General features: G+C 40.8%; 1 protein-coding gene across 2 annotated transcripts in view; it reads right to left on the minus strand.

Annotated features, from left to right (window-relative positions):
• The window catches only part of NUAK1 (NUAK family kinase 1), a 50,980-nt gene that overhangs the window by 19,129 nt on the left and 11,423 nt on the right, over positions 1-20,428 (minus strand). The window contains exons 2-3 of one of the 2 annotated variants that reach the window (XM_026056827.1): positions 19,590-19,649; positions 5,942-6,062 (exon numbers count right to left, since the gene is read on the minus strand). In XM_026056827.1, coding sequence (XP_025912612.1) covers positions 5,942-6,014 — 73 coding nt within the window. In that variant the 5' untranslated portion in view covers positions 6,015-6,062; positions 19,590-19,649. The remainder of the gene's footprint in view (positions 1-5,941; positions 6,063-19,589; positions 19,650-20,428) is intronic. The other variant, XM_026056828.1, reaches the window with a different exon arrangement.

Consider the following 20,428-nt stretch of genomic DNA (forward strand, 5'->3'; position numbering starts at 1 on the left):
GCGGCCAATCTCTTTGCATTGGAACCATTTGAATTCTCCTCATGCCTTTGCTCTCTATCAGAGCAATCTCCTAAATTAGTTCCAGTATGTTGACATTCCTTCCATCCGGTGTCTTTCCATTCAGTGGTATTTTTATTACTCTCCTAACAGCCGCAGACAGAAGTACCTTTCCATTGCTACAAAATGCTTTTTTATTAAAGGTCAGCCAAATCAAAAAAACAAGCAAGTTTGTTTTTAATTTTAGAGATGCAGACTAGAATAACCTTTTCATTCAGAAAAGTCATGTATGACCCAATTACCTCACTTGTGTAATAATGCACAAATTATTCTTCAAAAAGACATCTGAATGCTGAAAAGTGTTTTTTTATGTTAGAATTTCAGTTCTATGCTTCTTCTGTGTTCATAAATACTCAAAAAGCTTTGTAGCCCCTTGATGTAAAAATACTTCAGAACTGTATTTTTTAAGTTTTATTTAATAGTATTATTCGTTTATGACTGTTTTTATACAAAGCATACAGCAGGCATGAAAATGTCAAGCAGGTTTTCTCCCTCCAAGGTCCAATTTAGTAAACCGCTTGGGTGCATATGCTTGAATTTATGCAGATACTTAATTATAATTAAAGTTAGCGAGATACCAAGTATATGTTTTAAAGTTAAGCATGTGCTAAATTGCTTTCTTGAATGATGGCCTTATTCAGTTCTCTTCTTAAATTAAAGGAATGTAGTTAAGGTCCTTCAATAATCATTTTAAATCAGACAGCATGCTAGAATTAATCCCCAGTGAGGGGATTAAATCAAAATGAGAATCATTATCCTTGCCAATTTTGTTTCGCAGAGAACGAGACTGATGATACACAGATTTTGATGGTCTACTATTTAAAAAAGAAGCAAAAATGAGACTTGCTAATTCAGCCACAATACTACATGTTACACTAATTGCCTTTTGTTTCAGCAAAGAATACAAGAGCTAATTCTCCTTTTATTTTTAATTATGATTACAAACTGCTGAGGAACCTCAAACAAGCAAACATTTATATTGCAGTGGGAGGCCTGTTTAAGTGAAGGCATGGAAATAAATTTTATCATTGCTTGGAATCATTTAGACATCTGAATTGAACTTGCCAATGTCCTCACACATTTGGTTCATATCATGTCAGAAGAAGCATTGTTTAGGGGATAGTCCTGATTGAAAGGAAATTCATAAATGTGGTGTATGATAACTAAAGAGTTAAGTTTGTTTATACTTGTTTTATTACTATGAGCCGACTCTAGAGATATTACTTTATGTTCTTGTTATCAACTGAAAACAATGGAACTAACACACTCGAAGGTCAAAAACCTACATAATTAGAGGAAGCCAATTAGAAATGTGGTTAAATAGTGTCACTGCTGAAATACTTTCTCTTGGCTAAATGTCAAAAAGTCATTCCAGCTTTCCAACTTTCATCATTCTTGTTAAAAGCCCAGTCCTTCACGTGACATTGCAAGGGACTTCTAGTGACCTTTTGAGGTGTTTTGCGCACAAAAGGGATCGCGCAATTAGGCACTAAACTTTGTTTTGATTATATCTGAAAAATATGAGATAGCGAAGGCTGGCACTGCCTCCACAGTATTGTTAGCCTGAGATATATAACTTAAGTGCTGCACTTAACCAGACTGTTAGCTGCAACAAAAAACTCTAGAGTGAGCGAACCACAGTTTCAGTCTTGAGCTGCCTGGCTCATCCAAGGATACGCACTGCAGCTGCCAGGCTGGGAGGACTTGCTGGAGGCAGCACTGCTGTGGGGAAGCAGGTTGCAAGCAGTGGCTCAAGACAGCACACCTTGCCAGCTGCTACCCAGGCACTCGTGTACCTTTTTTTTTTTTGCAATGCGGCTGCTTTCATTCACAACACAGCAACTTGGCTGACAAAACTCAACACTGCATTGGAGACACACCTGTGTGTATCTGAAATGTCAAACATTGATTTTGTTTCATGGAAGTCCTTTATGGAATGTAAGAGTGAACATGTATTTTGCAAGGAAAATTAATATTGTGTAATACAACACATCCATTGTTATATACTGTCAGATTTTCTTTAACTGTCTTTGGACTTCAAAAGTACAACAGGAGAACTAAACTCCTGATTAACCAAAACACGCAAACTAGCTCAAGTCACTCTGTACTTATAGATATATGATGGAGAATCTTTGTGTTCTTTTTCTTTATTTGTTTTTTCCTATGAATTCCAAAAGCGCAACCTACAAAAATAAGAAGTCCTTTTTACATGGGAAATTCATTTTTAGAGCTTTGCTGTTGTAAAGAGTCCAGCAGAGTGCTGAGCAGCCTGGCCCCAATCCAGCAAAGCACTTAAGCACGTGCTCTCCTTTAGTTACTTGTTCCTGTTAATGCCATCGCCTTCCATGGGCACTGAATTGTGATCCTAATATTTATTCATTCATCAGAGAATATCTCATTAAACTACTTCTACAAACATGTTAGCAAAAAAATCTGTTTATTTTGTAAGTTTATTTTGCAAATGGATGGACTTTTCTGTATGGTTATGCTGAAAAAGGCCAGCATAGGTCTTCCTATGCACAGAAACTCTCACGCAGGCACTGTATTTCATACTACAAAGACACAAAAGCTCACCCCTGAATGTCCCAGGCATAACTTTACTCTCATGATTGGTCCAACACATGTTTAAGTGTTTGCAGGATCAGGCCCTGGGCTCTTCCCCTGGTTTAACTTTTATAAAGTATTGCCAGATGGGATAGATTTTGCACTCAGGCTACCCCTGGAAAAATATGTTAGCTCTCAAAGGCTTTATTATCGAATCCTGGAGTTTTCAAGAGGAAAAAGAAAGAGGGTAGGGAGAGGTGGGGGGGCAGATGGGCAGACGAACAGACAGAGACATTATTCTATAAATTAAAATTTATGCCCTGAAATCAGAACAGTTCTAGCAAAGCCAGCTTCATTTATCCAATCCCTTTCAAGGAGTTTAAAGTCACTTGAAAGAGCACTTCCCTTGCAGCCGCACTCGACAGATTGCCAATTACAGCCCTGCTGAGAAGATGGAATTCCTTTGGACTCAGAATTGTATGTCTTCCCTTGCAGTAATGGGCAAGATGTCTTCCTTTTGGTTAGGTTACAAAAAATATCATTAAACTGGAAAGTTTTGTATCCATACATTTGGATTTGCTCAGTATCAAAAAAAAAGATAAGCTTATGTTTACATCAAGTTGACAAATTCAGAGGTTAATTGCCTTTAACCAGGCAGGTCAAAAGGATACCTAAACAAGGATCCCACTTAAGGAAAACACGTTTGTAAATGCAACAAAGAGCTTACAAAGATATTCAAGAGAGATGAAGCACTGTCCATGCTAGGTAGACTCACTGAAACCTGGCACCTACAGCAAACACTGTCAGGAGTGTAATGGTAGTCTGAATACCCACATTAAAAAATAGTGAGAGATGAGAAAAATATCTATGGGGCTACTCCAGTCTAAAAGTTAAGCATCTGATCTAAGTTAGTCAGCTAGACTCCATCTATAGCCAACAGAGAGAGACAAGCAGTTCCAGCATGTCATTTCTCCCACCTATCTGAAAAGTCTGTCCCAGGAGGGAGCAAACCACCTTGTGCAGATGCTGATCTCTCTTGACTACAGAGGGAAACTAGACCTCTAGCGTACACCAACTGCCTACATGTTGGATGACTTAAATCTGGTGAGATGGAGTCCACCCCTGAGGACTGAGTAACTTCAATATTTAGTGCCAGAGGAGAGCAATATTATCATTTTTTATGTATCATTCCAAAGGAATGGCCACACATTCAAAATACAGCTTCAATAGGATAGAAATATTTCAGTCATAGATGTAGTTCCACAATTTCACTACAAGTACTTTTAGGCTTAAAATGAAGTGCATGCTTAAGAGTCACTGAACTTACATCCTAATCTCCGGGCAGTATGTAACTGCACCTCTGGATTTGGCTGTGCATCCACACATCTTCCCAGTACTACAGCATATATGTGACAATATTGGCTGCTAAAGGCAGAACATCAGTTTTGACTGCTTGGAAAGACTTGATGAGCTCCATAGCAGCTCTACCTCTGTTGTACATAATTCTTTGCTCCATTGGACTACTGTCAAACCAACAAACTGACTTCTGTTTAATTCCTGGCCTGAAGGGATGCACAGCATAAGGAGCCATGAAAGGCTGCTCTGCTTTCTAGATAACTACTGTGTTACAGTAAGAGAATAGCTTTTTCCTCAGAGATTGTTCTAAAAGAAAACAAACCAGAAACAAATCAGAACAAAAAGCTTCCCAGAAATGAGAGAAAAGCTGCCTCCAGGTCTGTCACTGCAAGGTGCTGCTGCTGGCTAATGGATCACAAAAGCACCATGCTGCTGAAGTTCGTGGAAGGAAACTGTCACTTGCCATCTGCACTTGCCCTCCTGGAGACTGGATGAAACCTCCATTGCAAAACTTGACTGGTTGGGCTGTGGAAGCAATGCACCTCCCTCCACAGGGCTGGAGAGGAAAGTTTTGCTCCCACAGGATTTCACTGTCTGCTTCTTAAAAATTCTGTAATCTTTTTAACTTTTACAAATGTTTTATCTCAGTAAAAACTATTTAAAGTAAGGATGAGAAGGGCAATTGGTCAAAGCACTGCAGCATGCTTAATCTTTTTTCTTTCTGAGTTCCCGTGCACATTTGAAATAACTTTTGTTCCATTTGCAACCCACATGCTGACACAGCATCCCTCCCCTTTTCTGTTCCCAGATCCTGTTTTGAGTTTATTCAATAAAAAGACAGATATTCATCTCTTTTCAAGTAAAAGAACATGCTTTTGAATAACTCAATATGTGATACTGTAACAGTATTCCAAGCCAGTCCTTGTTTTAATCAGTCGTATCAACTCTCAGAATGGAGCTGCCATATACATACCATCACTTGGTGCATTTACCTTATGGGCATGTAAATATGAAGGGCTAAATGCAGGCTGCCTCTTCTGCGTATACGGAAGGATGTGATCCCCTGAGATGAAGCCGTTAGGCTCACATCTTTCAGAGTCTCTGGAATTCACACCCGGTGTCCTCTGAGCAGCTGAGAACCTAGCTTCGGCCCTGGGAGCAGACCTCTTGGTCAGCATCTTTTAGCACGTACTCAGCCTGAACTATTTAGCTCTAGTTGGGATATTACAGACTTAAGGAAGGAAGGAAGGAGGAGGAGATCTTACTACATGGTGATATTCTATAAATATATAAACAAACAAACAAGCAAATAAATGAAGAATGTCTCTGGCTTCGTGCTCTTCTCTACAGACTAGGGAGCAGCTCTGGAGGCAGGAATTACCAGCTTCACTGCCATGTCCCAGGAAGAAAGGAGTTAGAGAGCAAAGGCAGGATTAGGAAACAGGAATGCTAAGCCAGCAACCAGACTGACAGGAAATAGTACAGAGATGGATAGGAAGCAGATGCTCAGATTCATGGGAGAAAAGCAGCCATAACAGAACCAGCAAGACAAACAGGCAGGTAAGTAAGGACCAAAGGCCTAGGCCAAACAAGACTGGTCTTGTGAAGTCCAGGGGAAATAAAATATATGAGGATCAGTTTCAGGGTTTGGGAACACAAGCTGACATCAGGTTGGTGTGCGAGTGAGGGTGAAATTAAATTGAACTTTCCAGTGGGAGCAAGAAAATTAGATTGTGCATTCAATACTTTCCCATCTTCCATGGATACAGCTCTTGAGTCACTTATAAACAAGTTCCTGCAGGCAAGGGCTTATGTCACTGTGAAACATTATGGTTCAGAAGGAAGGTAGTGCTCGAAACAATCTCTTTGGTAAGAGATGGGCTACACTGGGAGTAAGAGTTTGGTGCATGTTCTCAAGAAATACAAACATTAGGTCTGCAAGAACATAATAGAGCAGTTGGGGAGGAGAATCATATTCACTAACCTTCATATATGGTGATGATATGAGGATGGCTGAGGGATGACATGATCTCAATCTCCCGTCTGATGTGAACCATATCTTGTTCATCCTTAATTTTGTCCTTACGAATGGATTTTATTGCAACCTATAAATTCAGGAAATCAAGCATTACTCTTGGGAGTGAACAGATGCATATAATCCATTAAGGAAAGTTCAAAAAACAAATACAGATGTTAGATGCTGGCAGAATGTGGAATGACCATAACAAGGCTTTGAAATACAAACCTCCATGCCCCAGCTCCTTCATTTTATAGTAATAAGTATACTCTCATTACAGTAATGGGTGACATGAAGTTTTAAGGTCTTTAGGTATTAGGGCTTCATTGAGGGGGCACGCAGGATTTTGAAAAGGAACTCTGTGTTAGCCTGAATCTTCTTCAGCTAAGGTAAATGGTAAAAATCCCAAAAGACTGATGGAAACAGCATTTGGTTAGACATGATTACATCTGACAATTTCAAACAGAAGCTTTGGAGACAACTTCTCTGAAGTAAAGTTAAGATCTCTGATGGAAAGGAGGCAGATGATCTCGGGTGATGACTACAAATTATTTGGCCATGTTAATACAACGAGGACCATATTAATACAGATCTCTGCACTGTTCTTTAAAGCAGGCTCAGGAGTTATGACTTATTTAATAATCAGAAAAAATGATTCTTTGAAATTCACATCTAAACTCATCCTCAGATAAACTCTAGGCTTTCAGGTCCTGCAGAGCACTTATGCAATCACTGCAAAACCATATCCTTCCTGCATCCTTCCTCAATCAGCAACCTTTTTACAAGCACATCATGTGACTGGGTGTCTTTCCAAAAGGCAGGGTGGGAACAGAGGAAGTGATAGCTGAACTTGCAGTATAAATTCAAATTATAACAGCCCTTGTGAATGTGTGTGTGCGTTGCCTGTGAAAAAAGAGCTTATCTGAACAACCCCATAAATAATTGCAGGGGTCAGATCATGCCCTACAAGAAATGCCCAACCCAACAACGGAGAGGAGCTAGTGTGAGAGGTATTGCGCATTCTGAGTGGCAGCACAGCCTTCACTGTAACAAATATTTACCCTATTTTATTTGTATAAGCCAGAGTTCAAGGAATAAATTACCAGCTAGTTTAAAATCAACAGTAAGCCTTTGAAAAACATCGCTGACCTGCTGAGATGACCACCCTTTTATGGGTAAACAACACTTTTGTCATTCTATGCAGCCAACTACTGTGGACCTCTCCTGGGAAAACATTTGTAAATCTGTGATTTATGTGATTTCCCTGGTTCCTGCACAAAAATAATTTCACTGCCTACTTCAGTAATTGCAAGTGGCATGACCAGTATTGTTTTCATTATATGATGTAGCATCAAGGATATTGAAGAAAGAAGGGAAAAACTTACAATAGTATAAAATTGAAATGTACATAAACGGGAGCTAGTTTAAAGGATCAGGTTTCCTACAAAGGCTTCAACTCTGAAAAGCAACATTGTTCAAAAAAAGCATTAAGCACATGCCCAATCCCCTTGAACTCCCAAAGATTTCAGCACATGCTTAAAATTAAGCACATGCTCAAGCACTACCCTGCTTTGGGACCCATGTAGACAACAGAACCAAAAGCAGAGCGTAAGGGACAAACATATTTGTATGTCAAAACCCAAACAATTCTTTTCTTCCTCTTGACCCAAACATTTGGTATACAGATTTTAAAAGTAACAACATAGCTTTGTTCTTATCTACAGTGTACATATTTCTAGCAAAGGTGATATAACAGATCTTAATTGACTGAGTGATCAAGATAATCACCAAGCAGTTCTAGAGATGGATAAAGCAGCTAATGGTACAGACAAAGTTGGATTTTTTCCCCCATCCCATGTTTGCACTGGGACAGGCTGTGAATGCAAATAAACCCTGTATACAAGATGTGGGTGGCTCTTGGAGCAGCATGTGCATTCCTGCAAGAAGTAAATATAGACATGGGTAAAAACACATTTTTTTATTAAAAGACAGCCTTGTACTTGGCTCTGAGGAAGAATTTGAGAAGGCTTTCATTGTCAAATATACAACGGGGAGCAAGTTCTTTGCCATTCATGGCTGGTAAAGTAATAACGGCATCCAGGAAGGCATGCCAGTCTCCCACTAATTTGATGCTAGGCTTCGCAGACAGGACTTTTGTAAGTCTATACATAATTACTGCAAATAGTCTCTCTGGAATAATTTTATATGTGAAAACTTTTTTTAGATTAAAAAAAATGCAAACATGATTTGAAGAGTGGCATGCTATAGATGTTGTAATATATGTTTGAATGTATCTTCCAGTGCAAACAGATGTTGCGTGGGAATATATTTTTCAAAAGGGCCAGAGAGTTTCAAAAGTGATTAAGCCACCTAGGAGCCTTATTTTATAAAGGCTATTTCTAAAAGCTTAATTAAATTTTGAAAATGGTACTTAAGCTCTCCTGAAAATGTTACTTCCCATCTTGAACTCCAAGACTTAAAATCTAGGAGTGGGATTTACCAGACTAGTTGAAGTACTTCGGATTTTGTTCATGACATCCAAGGTCCAAGACTTCCTCTCATCATAGAGAAAGAAAGATGACAAATATACCCCTGGGGTTTAATATTTAAGGCACTAACACACAGTTTGATTTCTCTCCCTCAACTGCTTCTGATGGCAGCGACTGCCATTTAGAAACAGGGAGCAACTTATCAGCAGGTAATGCCCCGTAACTGAGATACAGTAAGTTGCCAGGATGAGTTTTCTGTATCGAAGGAAGACTCTAGACACTTGCACGTAACAGTGTTTTATACATGCTCAAAGCACAGTACAGCCATGAATTATTTAAAACTTAGGAGGCAAGTGGTGAAACAGCACCATTCATTTTTAGGAGATGTGGAAACTGAAACAGAAAGCTGATGTGACTCCTAACGGAAGCAAGGACAGTAGCATCTCAGAAATAGTTGTCTGCCTCTCTCTCCCAAAACTTTTTTGCCCTGCTCAGCAAATCATATAATTATTAAAGTCTAGTTTCCAATATCTTTCCCCTGCTCAGTTCCTATTTTTTCCCCTCAAAAAGAGCCTCAGAGGAGTGAAAGGTGCATCTCTGTTGCTCAGACAGAATAAGGAGCCTTCCACTTATAGGTTCAAACACAGTTCGATAAACATTTTTATCCTGCGACGTCTGCCTGGTGGCCTGCCTGTTCCCCTGCCCCGCCTCCCAAGTGGACGGGTTCCCCATCACAAAGACTATCAATAGCAAACAGCCTTGCAGGCGACCTTACCAAAGGCCAAGCAGTGAGTGACCACTGTCCGCAGACCTTCACTGGTAGAGGTGGCATCCCAAAATGGGATTAACAGAGCAGCAGAACAGTGCACAGCAGTTTATACTGGCATTCGCTCCAGCTCTTCTTCTGTAAGTAAGAGATTTCTGCCAGCCGAGTGTCTTTCGCCTGCATCAATCTACCCAGACTCTGTCAGCAGGGGTATGTGGGCTTAAGTCTATTGATTTGAAACAATAATACAAACAAGAGTGCAGTCCAGTGTTCTTTTTAGTATTTCACAGAAGCATTACATGTCAAGGTCACATTTTAGATATTTGTTATATATTTCATTGTTTTCATCTCTTTGAGCAAAATAAGGTCCCTGTCTGTTATGATATCAGCTTGTAAAACAAGTCTCTCTTCTAAGTAGTCTAAAAGATCAATAATGGAATTTCTTTTATGAACTGTATTTTACTCAGAAATATATTCTGGAAAAAAATACGCCCAGTGTAGGCTTATGCTTTTAACACAGACAGAGCTGGCTCCATTTTTCAAAACCTCACTTACAGGACTGGTGCCAGATGTGGTACATGATGAACCCGAACAACTTAAGCCTAAGAAGAAATAAGCTCAATTGAGAAATACATTGTGAAAGAACTTGTTTGTTCATTCTTTGGTTCCTGTTCTTGCTTGCTTTCTTGTTTTCCTTGCTTTCTCTGAAAGCAACAGCTCCACTGTGTTCACTATGACAATTTATTAAGCGTCACAGTATATGAATCAGCAGTATGGCAAATGCAGTATGCTTTTTTACATCAGCTACATTAACTACTCAAAATATTCCTGTTCAAGATCTGCATAGAAAGTGCTATTAGTTGCTTCAGTATTCTCAGAACATTGTACTTAAATCTCTATCACACTTTCTCCCTGCATTTTACTGGTTTTAAGACTTAGATTATTTAATTATGGTATTTTTAGTAATAGGAATTTGTATTTTTTCCTAGCTTCTTGTCCTGATGAGAATTTCAGATAACTCCAAGGCCTTGCATTCAGACAGAGTGACATATCAGATTCTTAATAATGAAGTCTGAAGCCTCTTACCCCAGCAAAACAGGTTCAAGTTCACCCACAGTCCCTATAGACGACTGATCCAATCTGGCAAAACACTTTAGCAATGCCTAACTTCACATATGTGAGCAGACCATCGACTTTTGTGGGATAGCTCACACACGTAAAGTTAAATATGTGCATAAGCATCAAGGTCACAGCTCAGAACTAGACCACGTGACGGTCCCTACGGGGATCGATACTGAACGATTTGATGGCCTTGATCTAGTTGCTAGAGTTTACTGTGTACATGCATGCATGCAAGTACACGTACACGGTTTCTCAGTTAACACTAGGAGAACCCTTGTGAGATAGATACGTATTAAACAAAGGTTTATGTGGACAGACCATCTGGACTACCCCTTCAACGTTGAACTGGTCAGAATCGAATCACATTCGTCTGGTGAGTCTGAGAAAGATTCAACCCCTATGCCCGTTTCTCTCCAAGAAAGGGAAAGAGGAGTAACTAGCATAAATCCTGTACACCTTCCAGAACAGCTACATTCACTCCAAACATGAATGAAAATTAAAGCAAAGCCGTCTAGCAGTGGTTACCCACTCTCAAGGAAATAAGCTTGACATCTCCAGCAGTAAGAGTTTGGAAGAGGGCTGCTTGCCCACTGACAAGAAAAGAAAATACGCCTCAAAGCACAGCCTCAGAGTAGGAACTTCTGAGGTGAGAGGGTTCTGCAGGGCAGCCATCCCTGTAAGAGATCTGGAAATTAAACTTTCAGACAAGCAATAAGCCTGAAGCCTGAGATCAGCAGAACAAAATGACTGCGTTGCACTCCCTCTCTGGCTGGAGGTAACTAACACCTTCGGTACCGCCTTGGCAGGCCTGACAGCATGGTGGTCCCACAGCCACATACAGGATTAGAGAAGGGAAAGAACCACAGGGAAGGACAGCACCAGAGAGGGACCGAAGCACCTTCACCTGCGCTGCCAGTTTTGGCTCTGGCTTCAGCTCAAGAGCAGGCAGAGAGAATGCCCTGTCCAACACATATGGTGCAGCAGAGAGAAAGCAGGCGGCTGTGATTCTCTGCGATCGCCAGGCATTTCCAAACGGCTCTGCAAGAGCACAGCTCCTGCTCAGCCATTGCTCTGCTGTCCAAAAGCAGAAAGGAAAGAGGGAGCGCAATTTTTGGCTTCCTACCCCTCCATGAGTCAGCTTGCAGAGCTTGCTGGACAGGAAGCATGGAGAAATAAGCTGCTCTCTTCAAGGCTGCAATAAATTACCTGTCTCCATTTGCTGGAAAGAGGATTTATACTTACTCTCTGAACTGGTGTAGAGAGATTATGAAGTATTTTCCAATACATTTCATGCTTCTTTGCTTTTCTTTGGTACAAATAACTTGAAGCTATAAATACTTCAAAAACATGAGAGTTGCAAAGGTCTCTGTACTTTCAGTTCTATCTGTAAAAGAAATGTCTCTCCTCCTTTACAGGCTTCTAGGCTGCTGGGCAAAGCAAAATCGTTGGAATTTTCCTTTGCAGAGGCAAATCAAGACCATCATGTACAGCAAAATATCTCAAACTCTAAACATCCGGCAAAGGACACAGCAGCCGGTAGGTGGCCGTTTCCATACCAAACCTCTATGTCCACAGAGTCATTGCCGGCATCGCAATTTCACCAGGGTACCTGTGTGGCTGAAGCACCATGGGATGAGTAACAAAGCCATATTTTCATCAAAGTGTAAAGCTGTTTCTCTTCTTTTCAGGAAGTTGGTTCATGTGTTTCTCTGTTTTAATGTAATGAACCTACGTCTTCCACATTAGATGTGCAAATAGAAACAAAGGCAGAAATAGCCACATTGCACAAAGTTACAGATTTTTAAAGTCAGCTAGTCTTGTAACCTAGATTGAGCACCTGAATGACACAAGCTAGAGGACCCTGCCCCAGCAGTTTTTGCATGCAGCACATTGTTTCATTGAAAACAATCTTTCACTCTATTATCTATCAAGGCTATTTTTAGGACTGTGGCTAGATATTAACAAACTGCTTTTTTCCACTGCGGGGGCTGTGAATTTTAAGCTGGTTCCAGCTCTTGTGCATACCAGTCATGCTCTGGAGCAAATTCCAACGGGTTATTGCAATGGTGCTCTGGAGCACAGGGAAAACGACGTCAGGAAAGGGAATGCAGCCCCCGAGACCCGGAAACCAACTCACTGTCACTGCGAGACATATCAGAAAAGCAGCTTAAAGCAAATTATTGAAAGCAATTTTCTTGCTGGGGTTGGGTTAAATATATATAAACCTCTGCTACCCTAAAGCTGTGAATTGAGGCCATCCCCACCCAGCAACGGGAAATGGGTGAGCCCAGTCAATTTCACAGCTCTGCTTCCTTTCTTTGAGACTCCTAGGTGGGAAGTGCAATGGGGCAAGTGCCAACAGGGGTGGGGAGGTAAAGAACAGGCAGATCGAGTAGCGGGGCGGCAGAGAGGAGGGGAAAGCAGAGGATGTTTGGGGGTGGGGAGAGAAAAGGCACATTGTTCCTTCTCCACCTCCACGGAGCTTAACAAGGAAGAATAAAGCCGGGCACTGTGTTAGTTTTTTTTAGGGGAGTCTCTGCCTACGGTTCTTGGCCCAGCCATCACCAGTGCAAGAGGAAGAGAAACAAAGCTCTGAAATTGGGTGGTCCCTGAGGTCACTGAGATCGGATGATAAGGAAGGGGATGCTGATAACGCAGTTGCACTGAAATGGCACTGCCAGAGGTTGGGCAAGGAAAGGCAGGAAATGGGCTGAAAAAGTGTCGACCAGGCATCTGGACCTTCCAGGTCACGAGTGGGAGCCATGGATATTTCTGCAGGGAAGTCAAGCACCCAAAGGGTTCTGCAAGGCTACCCTCATGCAGACGACTTCTCATAAGCCTCTTTCCCCTGTATTTCTTTGCTGTGTTCTCTGGGGCACAGGAAAACAGCGATCTTGAGAATCCAGTCCCAGGCCAAATTCAATAATAAACAGCAGCACGCAGACTGTGCAAGTCTAAGAACCAGCTTCTGCACAGTCATAGAAAACACTTCATGCACTGACTGAAAACTTGGACAAAAGAGCATTGTGAGCCAATGTAAAATTAGTGCCTGGCCTTGTGCATTTGGCTAACACGTCTCCAAGAGCTCTCTCTTTCGGAGAAAAAGAGCAAGGTCAACACAATGCTATTGTTTCGGAGATTGTTACTTTTCAGATCCTGAAAGCCAGATCATCTCCATGGTGATACTGCCTGGGAGACAAGCATGCAGCAAAGTCCTAATTAATTATTTATAAACAACCCAACTCTATTGTCTGGGAGGCTGGCAAACTATCTAATCATCACGCAAGTTGCTCTAAGCAGTAAACGGTGCCATCTGCACCTAATAAGACCCTGCTGGTTTAAATCTCGGGGCTTCTGGACGTTTCACTTTTCCATTGCATGCTTGTTCATGTCATTACATGGATGTTACCAAAGACAAAACGCTGTTGTTCAAAGGCCAGCAGCTGCATCAACAAGCACATACAGGGTGAGGGTGCAGGTGCCACAATGCACCGGTTGCTTTTAAGAGGCAAAGGTGGCTTTCACAACTGCCTCATTCTCTATGGCAAAAGCATACAGCAAACATCAGCAGCTCTCTGCTTCATCTCCCTCTTCCCAATGCATCATCTAAAAAAGATTTTATTTCTGAAAGCTGAAGCTGATTTACTGCTACTTTATCACAACCTGTAGAGAAACTCACTCTTGCACCAAGGCATGAGACGTCTCAAGTCTATGTGATAAACATTAAATCAAAATTTTATTTACATAAGCTGAGGCACAATGTACCAGTGCCACTGGTGAGGGCCTGGATACTTTTATCTCTATTTTAATCCTCCTTTTCCAACTCTGCTGGATGTAGTTGCTGTTATCATATCACAAATGGTGATTCAGCAAGTGAAGAGGAATTTATTAACCATAAACAATAGGCAAGGGGGTTATATCTTCTTTCTAGTTCCACCTTTATTCACAACGAAAACTGCCTGTGGAACCAAGTTTTAATGAGCAGTGGAAGGTACCAGATTAACACATTTATGCTGTACATATACAAAGTGGGTGCCAGGAGGAACATGTACAACACCCTTCCTCCACTTCTTTCCTCACCCCCGCATACAGTGTCTGTTAACAAAATTTGTGTGCACATTTCCTGAGTAACTACTGCCTGACTGGAAAATTTATATCCCTTCATTGTTTGGCACCTGCTATCCTCAACTGTGTATATGAAGCCTGGCTTATTTACCCCATGCATCCTCTGACAAATTTACCTGGCAGACCTTTTTTCTTTTAATGCTGAGAAGCTTGGCCTTGATTCGTTCTTACTTCCAGAGGGATCTGACAGCTCCGTAGTAATCATTTCAGGACTGAATTATCCTTAGGAGTAAAAAAACCTATTCATCTGGTTTAGCAGAGATCTTCTTTCCGATAGCATTTAAAAACGTAGGTCAGCAATGTGGCTATTGATTTCTCATTTTGAGGCAGTGATTCTTCAAAACAGGGAGAAGAAGGGAGGGCCGCAGAATTCAGAAAGAAGGTCCAGCCCTTTCTTTCTAGACTGTCAGTGGTTCCGGCCCAGACCAATTTAGCTATCATTTGATAACTCTTGAATTTTGTAGTGTTAACTGCATTTCCAAAGGACAAGAATGTACCCGTTCAAACTAACATTTCTGTTGATACATGTCAGAACTCTGTTGAAAAACACCTTTCTTTTCCCAAAATAGAAGTTTTTAATATGGCATTAATGAAGTCCCAAGTTGTAGAAATGTTCAGTTTTAGAAGAAAGATCTTGCACGTAACCACTACCTTCTGTAATAACAAAGTGTTTCCCATGGTGCTAAATCAAGTTTCCTCCTCTCGCCCCTTCCCACTGTCGCAAAGGCATGCTACTGCATGCCTGCATCCACTTCAATCTTGCATGATGCACACTGAAGCAAATTTGCCCTGGTAGCAGCAAAGGTTACAAAGGATCTGCTGAAAAACAGAGATCTAACAAGACAGGGTTATTAGAGATGTTTGTGGTCAGGGCTGACAGGACTAGAAGCCAAGAGAGGCATTCTGGAAGAGTCACTGTAACAAGCAAAGTTTATCTTCCCAGTGAAAAGATCAAGCGTACTTACTTTTTTCCTAATTCACTTCTAAATGAGGTGGAAGGAAACCAGGAACTATTGGCCAGCTCTGTCTGAATATCCAAAGCTGCAATATTTAATACTTTAAAATGTTCATAACTTAGTGTGCAAAAAAACAGTCTTATGATCTAATTTCTGAAGAAGGACTAAAGAGAGAAAAAAATGGCCAAGTTAAAGTTTTGGGGTTGTCATGCACAGATTGATGGAATACCATCTATTTTCCAGAGTCTAATAATGCACAAATATTCCATCCAACTACCTTCAAGCTTTCAAGGAAAGTTCATGTCTTGGCACATTAGAAATTATATCTGGAAGGAAACTGGGGTAGGGGATTTTCCCGAGGCAATGGAGGTTCATAATTGTAATTAAAAGAAAAAAATGCTTTACAACCTCAACTGTGGATCACTCCTCCTTAATAGATGTTAACCAGCACAGAATGCCACATTCACTGAAAAGATGAAAACTTCATTTACAGTTAACTTCTGGTGAAGTTGCCAAGCAAATGTTTATTTTTGGCTTCCACATCTACTAACGCCAAATGTTACACTGAATTGGGATTTCACAAAGTCTAACTGCTTTTCTTCCAGGTTACAATTTCTTTGGAACAAAAGAAAAAAAAAAAGCTGACTTCACTTATAAGTTGGAAAAAAACCTGGTAGCATCTGTTTCTATCATGTCTGTTTATATCATAGTTTAAATAAGGTTAAAATTGTGCAATTATTATTGATTGACTTCCAACTGCAGCACAACTCCATCCAGCACATGTGCAAAAGAGGAAAAGTCACTGGAAGTGAATCATGTGTCAGTTTTTTAACCTCTGCAAGTCTGTGTGCAAACTGTTTAGCACTAATTAAAATACTGGGAAGTCAGGTTAAAGAGGAGTGAAAGAATTCACAAGCCCCAAGTTTACTGTTCCCAGTGTTATATGGGTATTACAGATCCGCCCTCCAAAAACTGGAAGATAGATTTCACATTAATTTGAGGCTTGATCTCACAACTACCATAGCTGCTGATGTAATGAAAAATGCTAACCTGGGGCAGCAGTGAGGGACTTTAATTCAATGTGTTTTTTTCCACTGTGAATAAGCAGTGAACCACACTGAAGTAATCCCCCGAAGTGGGAGTGCACACTGTTCAAGGCACTGATTTGGGGATGAAATGCAAAACCAAGATTCTGACTACTTGCTTAGAAAAAGCCCTTTATGACTTTCTTAAGAAGCCTGGATCTAGTTCCAGTCGGAAAATAAGTGTCCTGCAATTTCTCCCAATAATTTAAATTGGAAATGGGGTTATTCACACCCTCTAAGCAACTGTTGCAAACTATTGCAATGTGCTGCTAAATAATTGCTAAATAATGGTAACCTCACCAGTTACCAGAGTCTCTATAGTGATTTTGCATATGTTTAGTTGAAAGGTGCTATATCAATGCAAGACTGCAATTCACATTAAACAAAAGAGGGGGTTGGACACTGTTTAAAGTCTTTCTTGCAACTATTTTTTTCCAACAAGCCACCTGGCAGCACATTTTCATTCATTAGTAAGTCCTACTGAAGGAAACAGAGGGTAAATAAACGTAACTCAGCTTATTCTCTCTTTCACTAGAACATTTTATGAGTTCAGAGAAGCCTCAGAACTGCTGAGAGCTTTGTACATCTTTACAATGTCTCTTCTGTCACAAGTGGTAAGTCATCTGGTCTTGTATGGACATTTTAATTTTGCTCTCCTGGTTCTGCAGTCCTTCAAAGCAGGTTAAGAGTTAATTCAACTGTGAAAGAAAGTATTGTTTCACTGTGAGAATTACAGCAGAACATGGAAAACTTGGGAAGATTCCTTCTTCTTTTCAGAGAATTTCTGTACTTTTGGGCACGACAATGGTAATTAAAATCTAGCACCATGCTGCTTGACCACCTCAGATTCCTAATTAACTTAGCGAGATTTTTAAGTCTGGCAAGATTTTAAAGTTGAGTTTAGAGTTCAGGCTTTTGGGTTAACATTCATGAGCTGGCATTCATTATGCAAGGATGGTGGACCACAGAGATCATATGACAGAATATACACAGATATATGTAAATGGAATAGTCGGAGGGGTTAATGACACAGGACTAGCAACTCAGAAGCAACTATAACCAGGAAAATTCTCTAAATTAGTCTCAAATGGATCAAAAGATAAACACCGCTTCCTGGTGGAAATCTAGTGAACCATAGTCCCACGTCTTATCTGGAAAAATACTTTCAAAAACTAAAAGATTGGCAACTGTGTGTATGAAACCTCACCCAGGTTATTTTGCTCCAGGACTTGCAAATCGCTTTGTAATATTAAATTTGTTTTTGTAAAAGCACTACTTCAGTATTACATTGTCCAACCTGGATGTTACTTATTTAACGTTCCCTTTTTGGAAGGGGCTGTCCTAGAATTTATGGCAGAATATGGTGGAATTGCTACAGAGGGAGGAAAGGACTTTGCTAGTATTTTTTCCCCATCCGTCTCTGATTTCTAAGGAATATTTATACTCCTGAAGGTAAAGGAACCTCCTGTTGTTTCTTTCTATTTATCAAAAGTAAATTACCAGGGCCACCCCAATGGCTCAGTGGAGAGAGTAATATAGAAACAGGAACGCTCTGGCTCCCTACGGCCAGTTGGGCTTGGAATAGAGAGCGCTGTGACAGGGTGAAGAATGAATTATGCTTTCCGACAATGAAGTGGTTGGCTATCAAGCAGTTTTGCAGCCTTAAAAGTATAGTTTCTGCTTTCCCTGCTACAAGAGAAGCTCACGGATACAGGCTGTTGTTACAAGTAGTTACAGGGAGAGTTAACTTTGGAGGGAAGAAACAGCAAACCAAAATTTTTTCTTCTAGAGGAAAAAGCTTTTGGCAAAGGACTCCCCCAGACTGTGTGATTTCCAGGACTGCTGCCCCCTTCTTCAGCATGCACAGACACCTTTTTTGGCACGTGCTTTGGCCAGGGTCAGTCAAACAAGGGAGGGCTAGCACTCAGATTTCTGGGCTCCCTTTGCCAAAAGCTAAGACATTAGGTAGTGCTACAGCAGCAGCGCAGGCTTCCCACTTCACCCTGCCAGTGACCTTTGCACAGACTTGGATATACCACCTTCCTCAGGGTGAGGAGCAATTCCCTCTCACGCTGCTCAGTCCAGAAATTCATCTCAGCAAATACCACAAATCATGTCATGCTGAGGAGAACTATTAAAGTGGTGCTGTGCAATGTGAATTGCTGTCCACAAGGGACTGGAGCGAGAGACTGCCTAACCCATTTTGTTTAACTTTTACTTAAACAACCCCGAAAGGGGAAGCTGCATTGCTACTCTGGAAATTACAACTTTCATCTCATTTGAGCCACACATTCCTCAGCTGAACTGCAGAAATAATTTAAGAACAAACTCCCAAATAAGACTCTCTTCAACATTTCCTACATTTCCTAGAAATATATTACCTCTGCTGTTGCAAACTAAAAGGAGACTTACTAATTTAGGCAGGTTAAAGTTCTTTTAGTAGCCCCAGTAAACTCAAATGTCAAGCTAATTACACGGATTTCACTCGTCTTGCATTTTCACATTCCTCAAAACACCACCATGCCACACTGCCGTAGTGCTCATCATTTCCAACTCGATCCTGCCACAGCGCTTGTGTGTACTGCGTTACTCATTCTCTCGCAGCGCACTGTCCAGGGCAGGAATCGAGAGACCTACACAAGCGCCCTACTGCGAGTAGGGCAAACTTAGGTTCCCCTTAGCGACAACTGCTTCCTGAAGCCTGCTTTAACGTGCATGTCGCAGCTTAGAGGTGCCAACATTTACTGGGTTGTTCAAGCGCCGTTTAGAGTTTTGCTGGGCAGATAAGAAGAATAACTTGGGTGTACAGTGAAACAAAGATACAGCTGTTTGGGCCAAGCATTCAGTTCATGGCAATACTTCATAGGAATTATTCTCTGTAACAACTGAACTGTCATCTCCTACAACTACATCCCAGGCAACCTCCCAGCTGAGCTCACTAAGGCTGCTGTCTGATGTGCTCTACATACAAACACCCAGAACTACCCAGATGTTCTCTGTGTAAAACACTTGGTTTGAAACATGCAGCACTTCTTTCCAAAAAGCCATTACATTTGTTTAATGGACTCACACAGTTCATCTAAAATATCCTGGAGCAGACATTTGACTGCAACTCTACTCTACAAGCCCCATCTGCAAAAAGAAAAAAGAAAGAAAAAGTAAATGAGAATGCTTTACATGATTTATGTTGTCTTTATGATCAGCCAGTTCATAAAATACAAGCTTTGCTCTACAGACAATAACACAAATTGCTTTCAAGTGTATTGTTTAGTCCTTGCCTGTGTTAACCAAATACTTCAATTGAAACAAAGGGCCAAATTCTACTCTTCAGTTTACAACAGTGTTAATGTAACTGTGAGCAGCATTTTACCCATGGACATCACAAGGGATGTGATTTTTTTAGTTTTACACTCAAAGTGAGTGAATAATGATATCCAATAATGATAACCAGTTACATTCATGGCTACAGAGCTTTCTTTTCATCTGAGAAAGGCTGGAAGGAGGTTAAAGTACAGAATGAAATTCTTTTCCCTGATGAATTCCTCTCTAGTAATACGCAACCCACAATGAAGCATTTCATAGGTCCCGTTAGAACACATTTTCATAATGAAATGCCAGACAGGATGAACTGAGAGAACACATTTGTTTCACAGAAATAAAGAAATGGAGAGAAAATCCTCATATTGTACACAGAATAAACCTGTTGTTGAAAAAGAGGGCTAGTTCATGGCCTTGATGTAAATACACCAGGCAGTCTAGCCGAAGGCCCTTGTTCTTTCCAGGTCCTAAGGACTTGAAGTGGTATGGAGTAGTGATCAAACGTGAAGGAGATGCAGCAGCCTGGGGGCTTTGGAAAAGGTGGCACCATTGCTTCTAGCATGTGCCTAGAGCCATGAAAGAGGATGTTATTT

Source organism: Apteryx rowi, unplaced genomic scaffold (assembly GCF_003343035.1).
Source record: "Apteryx rowi isolate R43461 unplaced genomic scaffold, aptRow1 scaffold_133, whole genome shotgun sequence".
Classification (NCBI taxonomy): Eukaryota; Metazoa; Chordata; class Aves; order Apterygiformes; family Apterygidae; genus Apteryx; species Apteryx rowi.